The sequence below is a fragment of the Amia ocellicauda genome, chromosome 6, assembly GCF_036373705.1.
Source record: "Amia ocellicauda isolate fAmiCal2 chromosome 6, fAmiCal2.hap1, whole genome shotgun sequence".
Classification (NCBI taxonomy): domain Eukaryota; kingdom Metazoa; phylum Chordata; class Actinopteri; order Amiiformes; family Amiidae; genus Amia; species Amia ocellicauda.
Window position 1 is genome coordinate 32,444,900 of NC_089855.1, and position 16,501 is coordinate 32,461,400.

At 39.3% G+C, this 16,501-nt stretch overlaps 1 protein-coding gene across 1 annotated transcript; it reads left to right on the forward strand.

The window, feature by feature from the left end:
- The first annotated feature begins 227 nt into the window (after positions 1–227).
- On the forward strand, positions 228–16,315 carry ercc1 (excision repair cross-complementation group 1). The gene is made up of 9 exons (XM_066706958.1): positions 228–448; positions 1,819–2,235; positions 3,574–3,677; positions 5,308–5,407; positions 10,136–10,212; positions 10,641–10,740; positions 11,495–11,566; positions 12,311–12,379; positions 15,599–16,315. Exons 1-9 carry the CDS (start codon positions 386–388, stop codon positions 15,662–15,664), a joined length of 1,068 nt encoding a protein of 355 aa, XP_066563055.1. The 5' UTR covers positions 228–385; the 3' UTR covers positions 15,665–16,315.
- Positions 16,316–16,501: the final 186 nt, after the last annotated feature.

Here is a 16,501-nt window from a genome sequence, read left to right on the forward strand (position 1 = left end):
TTATTATTATTATTATTATTATTATTATTATTATTATTAATTGTATGCTCGTGAGCTGCAGTAAGGTACCTGGATATAGTACACAATGTTTGGTTTGATATTAAAATAGATGTTTCTTTAAAACGCACGGTTGCAAATTAATTTGAGTAATAAGTTTAATGCAAATCTCTCTTGTATCCCTCCGTCATCTGGGTGCGACAGCGCGCCCTTCTATCATCGATCTCATCTGGGCTCGACTATCTGTGCCTGCCGGTCACTGACATGGCTGCGTCCAGGGAGCACGTTAATAGCTGGGATTTTAAGACAAAGTTTATTGTTTTTGGTTATTTTTAGTATCTTTTTATTATATGTATAGTTCTTCGATGTGCTTTTTATCTTTCCTGTCATGGAGAAGAAGAAATTCAACATCAATTTGGACGATTCAGCTTTTACTAAAGAGAAAACACCGGTAGCTGTCCTTTTGTTTTGAAGTTATTTGTAACATACGATTTTACAAATTTATTATATACATATGTTTGGATAATTTCAGATACTTAGTTTTATGCTTAGGATACACGTGTTATTGTGTCGACTATAGTTAATGAACCTACATGCAGGGAGACAAATAAACAATGGACGATAGCTATTTTATTTTTATAAGCAGTACAGTTAAGTTCAATTTGGGCCCAACTTGAGCAGGTGCAGAACCGATGGAGTGTAAAGTATTATAAAACATTGCAGTTATAATAGTATATAGATAGTTTATTGAATTATGTACGTTTAAACTAAGCACTACAGATACAGTAGCTTGTGTTCATTTGTATATTAAACATTTTAAAAAGGCTTTGTGCTTAGCTGGCCAACTATGAAACATCGCCCAGTGACCTTTTTATTCTCATTTGATTCTTATTTCGATTGAAAGTTGATTAGCAAATGAATATTGTATGCAGAAAAAAAAAGTTTCTAATCTAAAATGGTTGATGCACAACGAGTACAAAGTAGTTTTGTATTAGTAGGCTAGTTTGAAAGAACTAATGTTTATTTGAATATTATTAATAATAAACCCGATAAAGAGCTCTGATAAAGACTACAGGAAAATGCTGAATGCTACAATTGAAAATAAAGTGTGTTGGACAGCTTTGAGATACAAATTTGTTCACAAAAACAGCTAATTAACCAACCTAACCATTGCCTATCTTTGACGTTAATATTTGGTTCAGTAATGTAAGTGAGAGCAAGGTTTCAGTGAAGACCCCATATTTCTTTCAGTTGTGAAGTTTGAGACCCCAGCAGTAGATGGTGCTATGGAATTATTTTTTATTTTGTGTTTTTTATTTTCAATCTGTAAGCCACAACATACGTTACATCAACACCTTAATATATGCAATATATCTAATGGCTTGGCAGTTGTTTAATGTATTTTTTCCTCTTTGGAAAGTTTTGTATTTTGTCTCTGGGAAGCTGTTGAATAAGAACATAAAGTTTACAAACAAGAGGAGGCCTTTTGACCCATCGTGCTCGTTTGGTGTCCATTAATAACTAAGTGATCCAAGGATCCTATAAAGTCTGTTTTTAAGTGTCTCTTTTCTGTCTTGAATGCCTTGAAGCCCAATTTCCATTTGTGTCCCTAGGTGCCCGGTTTTCTACCATTTATTTGTTTATGTCAATCAATTTAGTGCCAGTAGGCTTTCCCCCCCCCACTTTACTTTGCTAAATTGATAAAAGTCTTACATTTAACCAAAGTCACTACAAATAAAGTTGTACTAAACTGAACTGGTCTATATCTCTCCAGGACCAGGGTTGACTACCACTTGATATTTGATTTCCTTTTCACTGCAGGTCAAGCCCTTGTTTAAGCCCCTTGCAAAAGTTGGTGATGCAACGACACCATCTGATGCTTCAGCTCAGCCTCCTGGCCAACCGTTATCCTACGCTGAGTACATCGTCCATCGCAATGCGGCGCTTGTTTCACGAGCTCCGTCTGTACTGCAGAGAGGAGAAGCAGGCCCAAGCGTGGAGGGAGGAGGAGATGGGGGACAAAACGAGGAGGCCGGCTGCTCTGAAGTTGGGAAGCAAGAAGGCAATGCTCTTGCGTCGGACAGTTTGAACAGTGAGCAGCCTCAAACCGAGACCCTGGCAGTGGAAGAGCAGGAGACAGAAGGAGAGCTGCTGGACAAGAAAAGTAAAGAGAATGGTGCTAGTACTGTCCCCAAGCCATCTGGCACTGGAATCAGCATCGTGGTCAGCCCCAGACAGGTATGAGTCCTGGCACTGACAGGGACCACTCCTCTAAAGCTACCCTGCTGGTTTTTGTTCCAGCCGAGCTCTCAATTACTTAGTTGAACCCTTCATTGAAGTCATAATTTGCTTACATTTGACTTTTTAAATTGTGTAACTGGTTAAAAGCTGGTTCCTTAATAAGATACGTTCCTTATACAATGTTATAGTTAACTTAAGACCCTACTGTTTAAAATAATTAATAGGCTCTGATTTAGGAAATTAATAATTCAATTAAGGGTTCAATTAAGTATTTGATAGCTTATTTGGAACAAAAACCAGCAGGGTAGGGGGTACTCCTGTGCTTATTTGTTAAATTAAGTAATTAAGTGATGAGGGGGAATAAAAAGCACAAGATGATTTGAATTCAGATGATCTGCTGTTACACTGCTGCTTTTAATGTTGTTAACTCTTGTGGTTTGTCTTTGTGATTTCCTGTTATTCTGCTTATATGCTTTTTTTCATACTAACCACAGGGTACAACAAAAATAGCTCCTAAAAACCTTTCTGAAAGGCTTTGAAAGTTGCACTGATGGGATTCACAGTGGTACACTTTCTCACACAAATTGTTTTCACCAGCTTCCTTTGATTGAATGCATGCTTAGACCATGTATGATTTTGTAAAATAGCAAACCATGTCTTATCTTTTCATTGTTCTAATTAGAATTACTAATTACTCTAAAATATGTATAAGGTTAGTATGTTTCTAATCAATAGATTAATCAATAGTGACAACCAGTAAAAACCTTTGGTCAGAGTGCAAATTGAGCCCTATATTTCTGACTGGTTCCAATCTGGAGTATAACTTGACCGAAAAGTAAACATCTGAAAATAAATCAATTATTGTGTCAGCCCGTGTTTACTATGCATTTTGAACAATGCTGATCCCTGTAGCTTATTGCATGCCTGTGAGCCTGCAGTGTAATTTGTGGGAACTAACTATATGCATTAGCTCTGCTGATTACATGGTGAATGTTGGAAAATAATAATAATTAAAAAAAAAGGATTAAACTATGAAGTGACAATCTAGTTTAGGAGCCTATTTAGCAGTGGGGACCAAGCCTGTTCTTGGAGAGCCCCAATGTTGCAGGTTTTATACATTTCCCTAGTCATCAGTCATTGACTACCTTGAATATGTGGACATTTTAATTAAGCCAATGACATTTGAATGAATTAGAAATAGATAATGGTTTGAATAAAATAAACACCAGAAGACACTGTGGCTCCACAATCATGGTTTGTCAACCCATTATAACTGTTCAAGCCAAATTATACCGACCACAAAGCTTTCCTTAATTCACTTCCATCTTGTTTCAGAGGGGCAATCCAGTCCTGAAGTTTGTGAGAAACATTCCTTGGGAGTTTGGTGATGTTGTTCCTGACTATGTTTTAGGGCAGACGACCTGCGCTCTCTTTCTCAGGTCAGATTCTGTTTCTTATTTTACTGGGTTTTGATGCAGTTTAAACATGAAACCAGTAACCACACTGTAAGATCAAATTACTTCATCCTGCAGGTCTATTAACCCACAAGAGTCTTGTTTTACACATGCATTTAAATTATTGTTGACCAAAACCTCAAATACCACAGTGTTTCTGTATTTTTTTTAACCCACCATGTCTTCCTAATGACTTGATTTCACAGATTATGGTCAAAAGTACTGCAGTATCTTTTCCTCATTGCTACTATCAAGTGATATATCTCCAAAACCATAATCTCAAAATCTTAACCAGTTCATCACAAATGCCTACATTGCATTGTTCTCTCTCTCTCTCTCTCTATATATATATATAAATATATATTTACACCGATCAGCCATAAAATTATGACCACTGACAGGTGAAGTGAATAACAATGAAAATCTCATTATCATGGCACCTGTCAGTGGGTGGGATATATTAGGCAGCAAAGTTGATGTGTTAGAAGCAGGAAAAATGGGCAAGCGTGAGGATCTGAGCGACTTTGACAAGGGCCAAATTGTGATGGCTAGACGACTGGGTCAGAGCATCTCCAAAACTGTAGCTCTTGTGGGGTGTTCCCCGTCTGCAGTGGTCAGTACCTATCAAAAGTGGTCCAAGGAAGGAAAAGCAGTGAACCGGCGACAGGGTCATGGGCGGCCAAGTCTCATTGATGCACGTGGGGAGCGAAGGCTGGCCTGTGTGGTCCGATCCAACAGATGAGCTACTGTAGCTCAAATTGCTGAAAAAGTGAATGCTGGTTCTGGTAGAAAGGTGTCGAACACACAGTGCATCGCAGTTTGTTGCGTATGGGGCTGCGTAGCCGCAGACCAGTCAGGGTGCCCATGCTGACCCCTGTCCACTGCCGAAAGTGCCTACAATGGGCACATGAGCATCAGAACTGGACCACGGAGCAATGGAAGAAGGTGGCCTGGTCTGATGAATCACGAGTTCAAGGTGTTGACTTGGCCTCCAAATTCCCCAGATCTCAATCCAATCGAGCATCTGTGGGATGTGCTGGACAACAAGTTCGATCCATGGAGGCCTCACCTCACAACTTACAGGACTTAAAGGATCTGCTGCTAACGTCTTGGTGCCAGATACCACAGCACACCTTCAGAGGTCTAGTGAAGTCCATGCCTTGACGGGTCAGGGCTGTTTTGGCGGCAAAAGGGGGACCTACACAATATTAGGCAGGTGGTCATAATGTTATGGCTGATCGGTGTATATATAATGTACATTTCATACTGTAATTCACCTTGTTTGTATACTTTTGGACTGCCACTTTATTGATTTTATATGGAATTTAAACCCCCCATGTCTTATCGGTTTCCTAGGCTGAATCAGAGTTCAGCAGTCTCTGTAAAGATGTACTTGATAATAAGTATATTTGAATTACCAATATTTATTGCACTAAATGTATGGCCAAATATCATTGTTTCAAAAGAATACATTCAACACATTTTCTCTCTGACTGTTATGTGAAAGAATCACCCTCTATAATTGAACGTTGCCTGGTTTTGTTTTTCTGTTCTGTTCTGTTTTTCATATCTCACCGCTTCAAAGGAACTTTTTTCCCCGTTTCCCTGTCCACAGCCTGAGATACCACAATCTCAACCCCAACTACATTCACGATCGACTAAAGCAGCTGGGCCAGACGTATACTTTGAGGGTCCTGTTGGTTCAGGTGGATGTTGTGAGTACAGAACGGTATTCAGATTCTTCTGATGAGCTGCATTCTGGATTTTTGTTTTAATTTGGGGCATAAAAGATTGCCCACCAGAAGTTAAACAGTTCTGTTCCCCATGGAATATATGTGATTGCAACTGCAGTTCTTAGATTTTATCACAACAGGAGAATGCTTTGGTACTTTCCTTTTTTAAATTGTATTAATTGCTCAGAAATGCTTTGGCATGTAGGGTACACTATATAAGAACATAAGAAAGTTTACAAACGAGAGGAGGCCATTCGACCCATTGTGCTTGTTTGGTGTCCATTAGTAACCAAGTGATTCAAGGATCCTATCCAGTCTATTTTTAAACGTTCCCAAATGTTCAGCTTCAACCACATCACAGTGGAATATGTTCCAGATTGTGACAACTATCTGTATGAAGAATTGTCCTGTTTTCCGTCTTGAATGCCTTGAAGCCCAATTTCCATTTGTGTCCCTGGGTCCGTGTGTCCCTGTTGATCTGGAAAAGCTCCTCTGGTTTGATGTGGTTGATGGCTCTCATGATTTTGAATACTTGAATTAAGTCCCCACGTAGTCTTCTCTGTTCCAGGGTGAAAAGGTTCAGTTCCCTCAGTCTCTCAGTAGGACATTCCCTTCAGACCTGGAATAAGTCTGGTTGCTCTCCTCTGAACTGCCTCTAGAGCAGCTATATATATCTTGAAGTGTGGAGCCCAGAACTGCACACAGTATCCAGATGAGCTCTAACTAGTGCATTGTACAGTCTGAACATTACTTCCCTTGTTCTAAATTCCACACTTTTGACCATATACCCTAATATTCTGTTTGCCTTTTTTATTGCTTCCCCATATTGTTTGGATGGAGAAAGTGAGGAGTCCAAGTAGACTCCTAGATTTTTCTCATGCGTTACTTCATCTAGATCTGTACCTCCTATAGAGTAATTATAGTGGACATTTGTATTGCCTGCATGTAATACCTTGCACTTTTCCACATTGAACTTCATCTGCCAGGTGTCGTCTCACAGCTGAATATTATCTAAGTCCCTTTGAATATCCTGTGCTGCCGAGATTGTATCTGCTGAGCCACCTATTTTAGTATCATCTGCAAATTTGACAAGTTTGCTAACTATCCCAGAGTCCAGATCATTAATATAGATTAGAAACAGCAAAGGCCCTAGTACTGATCCCTGTGGAACTCCACTAACAACCTCACTCCAGTTAGAAGCGACTCCTCTAATCGACACCCTCTGTTTCCTAGACATCAACCAGTTCATAATCCATCTACTTACATTACCCTGAATGCCTACAGCTTCCAATCTGAGGATCTGTCTTTGGTGTGGAACCTTATCAAAAGCTTTCTGAAAATCTAAGTATATCATATATGCTTTCACCTGATCTACAGCTGCAGTTGCATGTTCACAAAATTCGAATAAATTAGTAAGACATGATCTGCCTCGTCTAAACCCATGTTGACTATCTCCAAGAATATGGTTTTCATTCAGATGCTCCTGTATTTTCTGTCTAATAATTTTTTCCAACATTTTACAAGTGATGCAGGTGAGACTGATTGGTCTGTAATTTCCTGGCTCAGTTTTGTCCCCTTTCTTGTGGATTGGTATGACATTTGCTGTCTTCCAGTCAGTTGGCACATCCCCTGTTCTAAGTGTCATTTGGAATATTTGAGTTAGCGGCCTATAAATTATTTCCCTAATTTCTTTAAGAAATGGGAGGGAAATATACCATCTGGCCCAGGTGATTTGTTGGTTTTTAATTCTGCAAGTCCCTTTAGTACTTCCTCCTCATTTATCCTGATCTCTCTTAGGGTTTGACTGGACTGATTGTTAACCTGTGGCATGTTATATGTCTTTTCTTTTGTAAAAACCTCTGTGAAATACACATTTAGAACATTTCCCACATCTTGTTCGTTTCTTTCTATTTCCCTCTTTGCTTTCCTGATCCCTTTCTTAAGATCTCTTTGCAGCTCAACATATTCTATTTATTTAGTCTCCATCTCTTTTGTATGCGCTATACAACATTTTCTTCCTCTTTATATTTTTTTGCATACCTCTATTAAACAATTTTGGCCAGTGTTTTTTGGTCCTCAATTTGCTACGTTTGGGTACAAATTGCTCCTGAGCCTCAAGTAGTATATTCTTAAAATTTACCCATCCATTTTCAACTGACTCTGTATCCAGTGTGCTCCAGTCTACCTCTTCTAAATGCCACCTCATAACTTCAAGGTTTGCTTTTCTAAAATTGTAGACGATTGTTTTAGACTTGGACCTTGTTTTTTGAAAGAATGCCTCAAAGCTAACCATATTGTGATCACAATTTTCCATTTGTTCTCTAACTACTGTCCCCCTGACTCTATCTTGGTCATTTGAAAATATCAAGTCAATACATGCACTCTCCCTGGTTGGTTCCCTGACAAATTGAGTTAGAAAGCAGTCATTTACCATCTCAACCATTTCTATTTCTGCTTCTGTAATCCCCGCTGGGCTTTCCCAGTCTAAGTTTGGGAAATTGAAATCCCCCATTATAACAGCCACATCCTTGCTACATGCAGTCCTGATTACACTGTACAATGCAGCATCTTTCTGAATATCTGAGTTGGGTGGTCTGTAACATACTCCTACCACTAATCCTCCAGATCTCTTGTTCAAAAGTTTCACCCACAAAGATTCTGTTTCATTACTGGGATCTAATACAAGTTCTTCTGCCTCAATGTCATTTTTCACATATAATGCTACCCCCACCCCCTCTACGATTTTGCCTGTCTCTCCTAAACTGTGTGTATCCTTCCAACTTGTATTCATCCCCATCATTTTCTGTAAGCCATGTTTCTGTCACTCCTACAACATCGTAGTCACATGCTAGCACTGTGGCTTCCAAGTCTAACATCTTGTTCCTTATACTCCTGGCATTGAGGTACAAACATTTCAGGACTTTCCTACTAGCAGTTTCCCTTGGTTTTCTTTCCTTAGAGGAACATCTCCCATTGTCACAGCCCCCTGCCCCCCTGGTTCTTAGTTGAAATGATTCTCAATTTCACTGCACATATGCTCTCCCAATGCATTAGTCTCCCTTCTGTTTAGATGTAGACCGTCCGGTTTGTACAGGTCCCATCTATCCCAGAAGAAAGACCAATGCTCCATAAACCTAAACCCCTCTTCCCTACACCAAGCTTTCAACCATGTGTTAAACTTTCTAATCTCTGCCTGTCTCCCTGGCCTGGCACGTGGTACCGGGAGTGTTTCAGAGAAAACTACCGTGGAGTTTCTTCTCTTTAGTTTTGTTCCTAACTCTTTAAATTTGTCTTGCAGAACCTCTGTCCTACCTTTTCCTATGTCATTGGTTCCAATGTGGACCATGACAAGGGGATTCCCCCCGGCTTTGTCCAGTAGCCCGTCTACTAGTTTAGGGATATCTGCAACCTGAGCACCAGGCAGGCAAGATACCATGCAGGTCTCCTTATCACTAGAACACACTGTGTGATCTACACCTCTAAGAATTGAATCTCCTACTATAACTACCTCCCTCTTCTGTGGGGGAGCGGGCACCATGGTGCTCTGGTGCTCAACTGCCCCCCCATCACCCTCTGGGCTGTCACTGTTCAACTCGGTGTCCAGCAGTTGGAACCTGTTGGGGAATTCTAGCTCTTGGGGTGTCTCTAGGGGTTGTGCGCGCCCTTTTCTGCAGTTACGACCTACTGTAACCCAGCAGTTCTCTACACTGTCCTGCACTAAGGTCTCAACTCTCCTAGGTTTTGGCGTGCACACCATCTCTCTCATGGGCTGATTGACCAATTCTTCTATATCCCTAATACAGCGCAGATCGACAAGCTGAGCCTCAAGATCACGAACCTTGATCTCTAGGATTTCAATCTGTTGACAACGTTCACAAATGAAGCCTTCTTGGATGAGTTCATCCAGGAAGGCAATCATTCTGCAAACCTGACACTGTAGTGGCCACATGCTTCTAAATGTTATTTTTTATTTTTTATTTTTATTTTTTTGTCTCTTGGTTCCTGCTGCCTAGTCAACTGCCTAACTTTTGTCAATGAGAAACAGCGCAGGCCATACCTGGCTCCTCCTGCAACAGAATTCCTGCTAGTCCTAGACAAAATCTCCCTTCTACAACCTGGTTACTTTCAACAACTCAGCAGCTGAACTGAATTGACTTCAATTTAGGCAAACTACAGACAATGCTAATGTCAGGCAAACTTCAAACAAAATGAGCAATGCTAAGACTGGTCTGAAACTAGTCAAACTACAAGATGGCTGCCTCTCACCTGTACTCTCCTGTCTCTCTCTGTGGCAACTTGTAAATACTTCTGCCTCGTCTCAACCCATGTTGACTAAATTTATGAACACATACCTTTGTTTTGTATAATTGTACAGGAACCACATATGCCCACATAGGTGCTTTTCCCAACAAATGTAACTGTTTATCAGTAACCAAATAGTTTAGTTCAATCCCAGAATATTGTTGAATATTGATGTCATAAAACCAGATGAAGACCCCAGGAATCCACTTCCTATTTAAAAAACAATTATGAATTTTAGTCCCTCTGCAGTATTTTAAGGTCTAATATATACTTTTTACCTATGCATCCATTTCTTTCTGTTCAAGTGCATTCCTTTCTATTCCTCTGTCTAGTTGCATTTGCTTTTTCTTTTAAATCTGCCACCCCTCCTTTTCTCTGAAGCTCTTATTCTCTTTCTCACTTGCACAGAAAGACCCTCACCACGCACTCAAGGACCTAGCACGCATCTGCATTATGGCCGACTGCACTCTCATCTTAGCCTGGAGGTGAGACACTGCTGTGAGTGGGGAATGTTTCAGAATGAGCAAACACGCCTCTAATGGGAGTGAGAGCAGGTGGGGTTTGCCTGCAACAATTTGGAAATACATTCTAATGACTAATAAAGATTAAACAAAGGTGGAAAGTTGATGGAAAATGCAAGTATTTATGCTTAATAAGGTTGTCACTAGGTTCTGTCAATTATTCTGACGATTAATGGAGTTATTCTGATAATTTTTGTTTTGTTGTTGCAAAAACACTACTTTTTTAAAATGCTTTATTGCAACATTTTTTTTTTTTTCCAATATAAAAATATTGTCAATGTGTTTCAGTTGTATTTGACAGTATAGTGCATAAACTTCTGCCTGTTACTGTGCAAATCAGTAACCCCAGCTGGCTTGCATCACTAACCCTAGCATTCTGGTTTGTATTTAAGCCCTGAAGAGGCTGGTCGGTACCTTGAGACCTATAAATCATATGAGAAAAAGCCAGCGGACCTACTAAAGGAACACGTTGAGCAAGACTTCCTATCTAAGGTATGAGCCAGGACATGTGTGGGGTGGAACTGTGTAACATCCCTACGTTTGTCCCTCCATTATCCCCAACCCTGGTCCTGAAGAGTCCCAGTTTTAGTATTATACACCCTGTGACTGAGAACACATTGGGTGTTAATATTTAAGCAAAAAGCCTTGTTTATTTGAGCAAGATCTGGTGTTTGTTCAAAAGGTTCTCTAAAACACTGGCTTATTTGCTCAGGCTTCATTATGTTTCAAATCCTAGATATTGCAGAGGTGCCAATTTCTTTGGTTTTACCTTAGCAGCTTCAGTTTGTGACCCACTGCAATGAGCAAAGGTGTTAATACCACGGGTTTTCCGTTGTTTCGCAGTACTTACTACTTTCCCTCCTCCCCTACAATGCAACCAATTTGTTGAACCAATTTTCAAATACGTCAGCTTCTTTCAACGTACGTTTTTGAATGACTATGTATTGTAAGTGTCTTTTACGCTGACTGTTATACAGGGTCAAGTAATGTTATATTAATATTAATATTTAATGTTGATACAAGCATGTTAAACTCTCACCTTGCAAAAATATATTAAATAGTTTAGATTCAATTAAAACCCACAAAATGCCAATGGTAAAGCCATTTCTTGGAAGTGGCATTTTGTTTCTCTGAAGCTTTTTACATCTTCCAAAAGGAAATCTGTCACTAAACACAGGGTTTTGTGACTGGCAAGTAGGTGGAAGTTTTGATTCAACCTGAACCAAAATCTTTTTTTTCCCTGCAGGTGACTGATTGTTTGACGACAGTGAAGTCTGTGAATAAGACTGATGCACTGACACTCCTGTCAACCTTTTCTGTAAGACACTTCTGTTAAACTGTGTTTTGCTTGTTGTACAGAGGGATCTGCATGACCTCTGGCCTGAACAAAAACCTTGTTTTCTGTTTTATATTCTGCTGTCCTGCCAATACACTGAAAATATCTCTCAATCTTTACAAACCTTTTCTATTGTTGAAACAATGGAAAACAGGTCATAGTCTGATAGAAACCATATTTGGAGAGATTTTTTTGAAAGAACGGTTTAAGAAGAACTGGGAACTTTCAAATCTAATAAATAGAAATCTGATAAAAGAAAAATTAAAGAAAAAAGCTATGCCTTTGTGCATAGAATTATTGAATGCTGCAGTAAAGCAGATTAAATACAACTGTGTTATAAGAATCTTTAAAAGATATATTATTAAATAGTGTAACAGAATGGAATCCAATTAACTAGGTGTCTAGAACCTTTTTTCAACATAAATGCAAATATACATAATTCATACAATTTTAATTGTGTTTATATTGCAATCAGATTAATTAAATTAACCAAATATTTACATTTAATTTCTGCACAAAATAGGTCTCAGAGCAGGGCCAATAACTTAAGTATTCCCCCATCTTAAGGGCAAGAGCAATACTAACGAGAATAATATCTTGCGTTGAAGTTCCTTTCACCACTCAAAACACATAAAGTTCATGTTTCAGAAAACTCATTTAATGTAGTTTGCTTTTCTTTTTCTGTGTATTATGTGTTATACTTTGTGATTACTTTTTTCATTCCAGTCCCTAGAAGGTATAATAAATGCTTCCAAAGAAGACCTAACAGTCTGCCCTGGCCTTGGACCACAGAAGGTGATTCTGCATGTTTCTGACTTGACTTCACATTGACTAACACAAACTAAAGCAATCTAAAACCCCATTCACACTGAAACAATTGTCGGCATTTTGTTGCCGGCAAGGTCTGTGTGAATCGGTCATTGACCACAACCCGACAAGGTTAAGCCACCTTTGACCAAGAACTTCTGACCGTAACGAGAAACGGATCGGGTTGTTAGAAATGTCGGAGGTTGAAAATAATATAGTAGCAGCAATTCTGAGTGTTATTGATGAACCAACAGGTTGGCGTATGTAATGCTAACTATTGTCACACGTCAGAAATTAAGTACCAATAAATAATACAAAATATATAATCTCTATACAGGCAAACGTGTTACCCCCTCACACTGGATTAGTTTCAAATGAAATCGGTTTGGTTTGTTTGCTTTGAAACAATGTATTGGTCAGTGTGCTGCTGTTCACTTTCCTTGTGTACAAACGCGTTCAGTTCATAACTCGGGTTCGTTTTTCCTGATTCATTTCCATGTTTTCTCAGGACTCCGTTCATATTGCAATAAGCAAGTGAGTTCCTTTTGTATTAATATAACACCGGATATTTACATTTTACATGATTAATGCATATAAGAAATGGCAGCATAACACATACAATAACAAATACATATGACTACATTGTATTGTTTACTGTATATTTCCTATACACGTGTGTAAATTGAATTATGCTTTGAACTGTACTGTAGTTTTGCACTTTGTATTGCTCTTATTTGTAAGTCGCCCTGGATAAGGGCATCTGCCAATAAATAAATAATAATGACGGCAATAAAGTTACTACATGTAGTCTAACACATTTGACTACTTCTGATACAACCAAATAATACACGGGTGCGTTCACATTGTGCAGACTGTGTGCAGATCTAACCAGCAAAGCGATTCATTTTCATAATCGTATGACAACAGTCTGAATACTGACCACATCCAACTGTCTATTTAAACACACTGTATGCAGTTATACAGAACACAACAATAGGTTACTATATTTGTGAATATTTAATCAGCGTTGTGCTGCCAAATGGTGATTGTTTTGACTATATAAAAATACACAATAACACAGTAGTGTGACGTCTCCTAAATATCCATCTCGGAGTATTTTACTGCTACTGCCATATCTTTAAACGGGGAAATGATCTCCCTTGTACAACATGTCCACAGTGCCGGTCTCCAGATGCACAGGATTCTGTAGCTTTTCATCCCCATGGCCACAGCGCTCTTGCTGGCAATGTCTGTTTTCTGTGTGAATGCATCCTTGCTGGCAATTTTCCGGCATTCAAACCCAGTGTGAACGGGGGTCAACAGGAAAAAAGCAGGCCAACGTTGCCGGCAATGTGCGTCATTTCAGTGTGAATGGGGCGTAGTACAAACACCCACAAGGACTATACATTTATTTAATTTTTTTGTGGTTGTACACTTGTAATAGACTGCACTTTGCAATTAGCTCAACAAGTCGGCATACTTTCATTTCTTTCCGTCTGGCTCTTGTTAGTCTTCTGTGGAAATATGAGTCATGCTATCTGTATGTAAGACGTAAGAGACGAGACAATACTACAAGGAATTGTATTGTTTAACTTTATTACTACCACTTTGTTTAGTTCTACAAATGGGTAGTGTAAATGAACAAACATTCAAGTTAGGATATTCACTCACCTAAAGGATTATTAGGAACACCATACTAATACTGTGTTTGACCCCCTTTCGCCTTCAGAACTGCCTTAATTCTACGTGGCATTGATTCAACAAGGTGCTGAAAGCATTCTTTAGAAATGTTGGCCCATATTGATAGGATAGCATCTTGCAGTTGATGGAGATTTGTGGGATGCACATCCAGGGCACGAAGCTCCCGTTCCACCACATCCCAAAGATGCTCTATTGGGTTGAGATCTGGTGACTGTGGGGGCCAGTTTAGTACAGTGAACTCATTGTCATGTTCAAGAAACCAATTTGAAATGATTCGACCTTTGTGACATGGTGCATTATCCTGCTGGAAGTAGCCATCAGAGGATGGGTACATGGTGGTCATAAAGGGATGGACATGGTCAGAAACAATACTCAGGTAGGCCGTGGCATTTAAACGATGCCCATTTGGCACTAAGGGGCCTAAAGTGTGCCTAGAAAACATCCCCCACACCATTACACCACCACCACCAGCCTGCACAGTGGTAACAAGGCATGATGGATCCATGTTCTTATTCTGTTTACGCCAAATTCTGACTCTACCATCTGAATGTCTCAACAGAAATCGAGACTCATCAGACCAGGCAACATTTTTCCAGTCTTCAACTGTCCAATTTTGGTGAGCTTGTGCAAATTGTAGCCTCTTTTTCCTATTTGTAGTGGAGATGAGTGGTACCCGGTGGGGTCTTCTGCTGTTGTAGCCCATCCGCCTCAAGGTTGTACGTGTTGTGGCTTCACAAATGCTTTGCTGCATACCTCGGTTGTAACGAGTGGTTATTTCAGTCAAAGTTGCTCTTCTATCAGCTTGAATCAGTCGGCCCATTCTCCTCTGGCTTCTAGCATCAACAAGGCATTTTCGCCCACAGGACTACCGCATACTGGATGTTTTTCCCTTTTCACACCATTCTTTGTAAACCCTAGAAATGGTTGTGCGTGAAAATCCCAGTAACTGAGCAGATGGTGCCAGACGGGCCGGTCTGAGTATTTCACAAACAACCATGCCACGCTCAAAATTGCTTAAATCACCTTTCTTTCCAATTCAGACATTCAGTTTGGAGTTCAGGAGATTGTCTTGACCAGGACCACACCCCTAAATGCATTGAAGCAACTTCCATGTGATTGGTTGGTTAGATAATTGCATTAATGAGAAATTGAACAGGTGTTCCTAATAATCCTTTAGGTGATTGTATATGTTGTGAATTAGGTGTCAGTTTTATCAATTTAATGTTTCAAATATTTAGGCCTGATTGATGCAATTGTATTATAACATTTTTTCTATTAAATGTATTGTGAGGAAAGACTGGCTCGGGGAATGTAAAAAAAAACCTTTTCTGAATAGACTAAAGAAAGACTAGTTTTAAAAAGACTGCATTGCCCTACTGTGATGTGATTATGGCCTTGTGCTTCAAATTAAATCAACCCAGTTTCCTAAATCTTAGGAAAGTGGTGAACATAAATACGAGATTTAAAAAATTGCAATTATACACCTGTGTTTATTTGCTGTTGCAGGCTCGACGCCTTTATGAAGTGTTACACCAGCCCTTCCTCAAGTCCAGGAAAAAGTCAGATACGTAGCAGCTATCCTGAGTTTTTTCTGCCTTTTAAGAAGTTCTTCTCTGTTTGGCCTGGAAAGTAAGCAGCAGATGTGATCATATCTGCACTGGAAGCTAAGTTGGTTTACATACCTGCACTGCACAGGGGAATAATAGCGAATGGAACCAAAATGAACAGATACATATAACAATGTACTATGTCTTCCACACATGCAAACCATCATAGACACAAGTGGTGTTCACTCTGAGCCAGTCTGGTATATCCTGTCATTGTCCGTGAAATGTGTTCCCAATGGTCCCATCTGTAAGTTATATTTGTTTACTCCAGAGTATGTGTGTATCGCATATTCTTAACACATCAAAACATCATACACCTGCCTCCAAATTGTCTTTTGTATATCTCATAGGCAGATAAGGGTGTAGTTTAGAAGTTAGGGAAATTGTGTATTTTAATTCTGTGTTATTGGCTGGAGTTTGTGTTGTGTATTAATGAAAGCATAGTACTTGTGTGTTCACAAACGCCTTTGCTTGTGCTGACCAGCGTGTGCAATACTTCTGTGTCTTTACGTGAAATTGTTTTTATTCTTTCTCTAAAGTCACATTAATAGTAAAGTCACATTTTAACACATTTTCAATAAAGCTTTCTTTTCTACAACACAATATTTGTTCTCTTTTTTGAATGCCTTCAATTCACATTACAGGTATACTTTTTTCCACGTGCAAATAAAAACGTTCTGCTTTGAATTCACTTAAGCTAATTGGAACATAAGGGTCTGCAGGTAATGGTTTAATGTGCAAAATATTATATAAATGTATGAACAATTGTCAGAGAAACATTAAAAATACCTTAACTTAGCAG

Coding starts and splice junctions, on each gene's coding strand:
- ercc1 (XM_066706958.1), top strand. CDS start 386: ATGGAGAAGAAGAAATTCAACATCAATTTGGACGATTCAGCTTTTACT. Junction 3,678..5,307: donor ACCTGCGCTCTCTTTCTCAG/GTCAGATTCTGT, acceptor CCCTGTCCACAG/CCTGAGATACCACAATCTCA. Junction 5,408..10,135: donor TGTTGGTTCAGGTGGATGTT/GTGAGTACAGAA, acceptor TCACTTGCACAG/AAAGACCCTCACCACGCACT.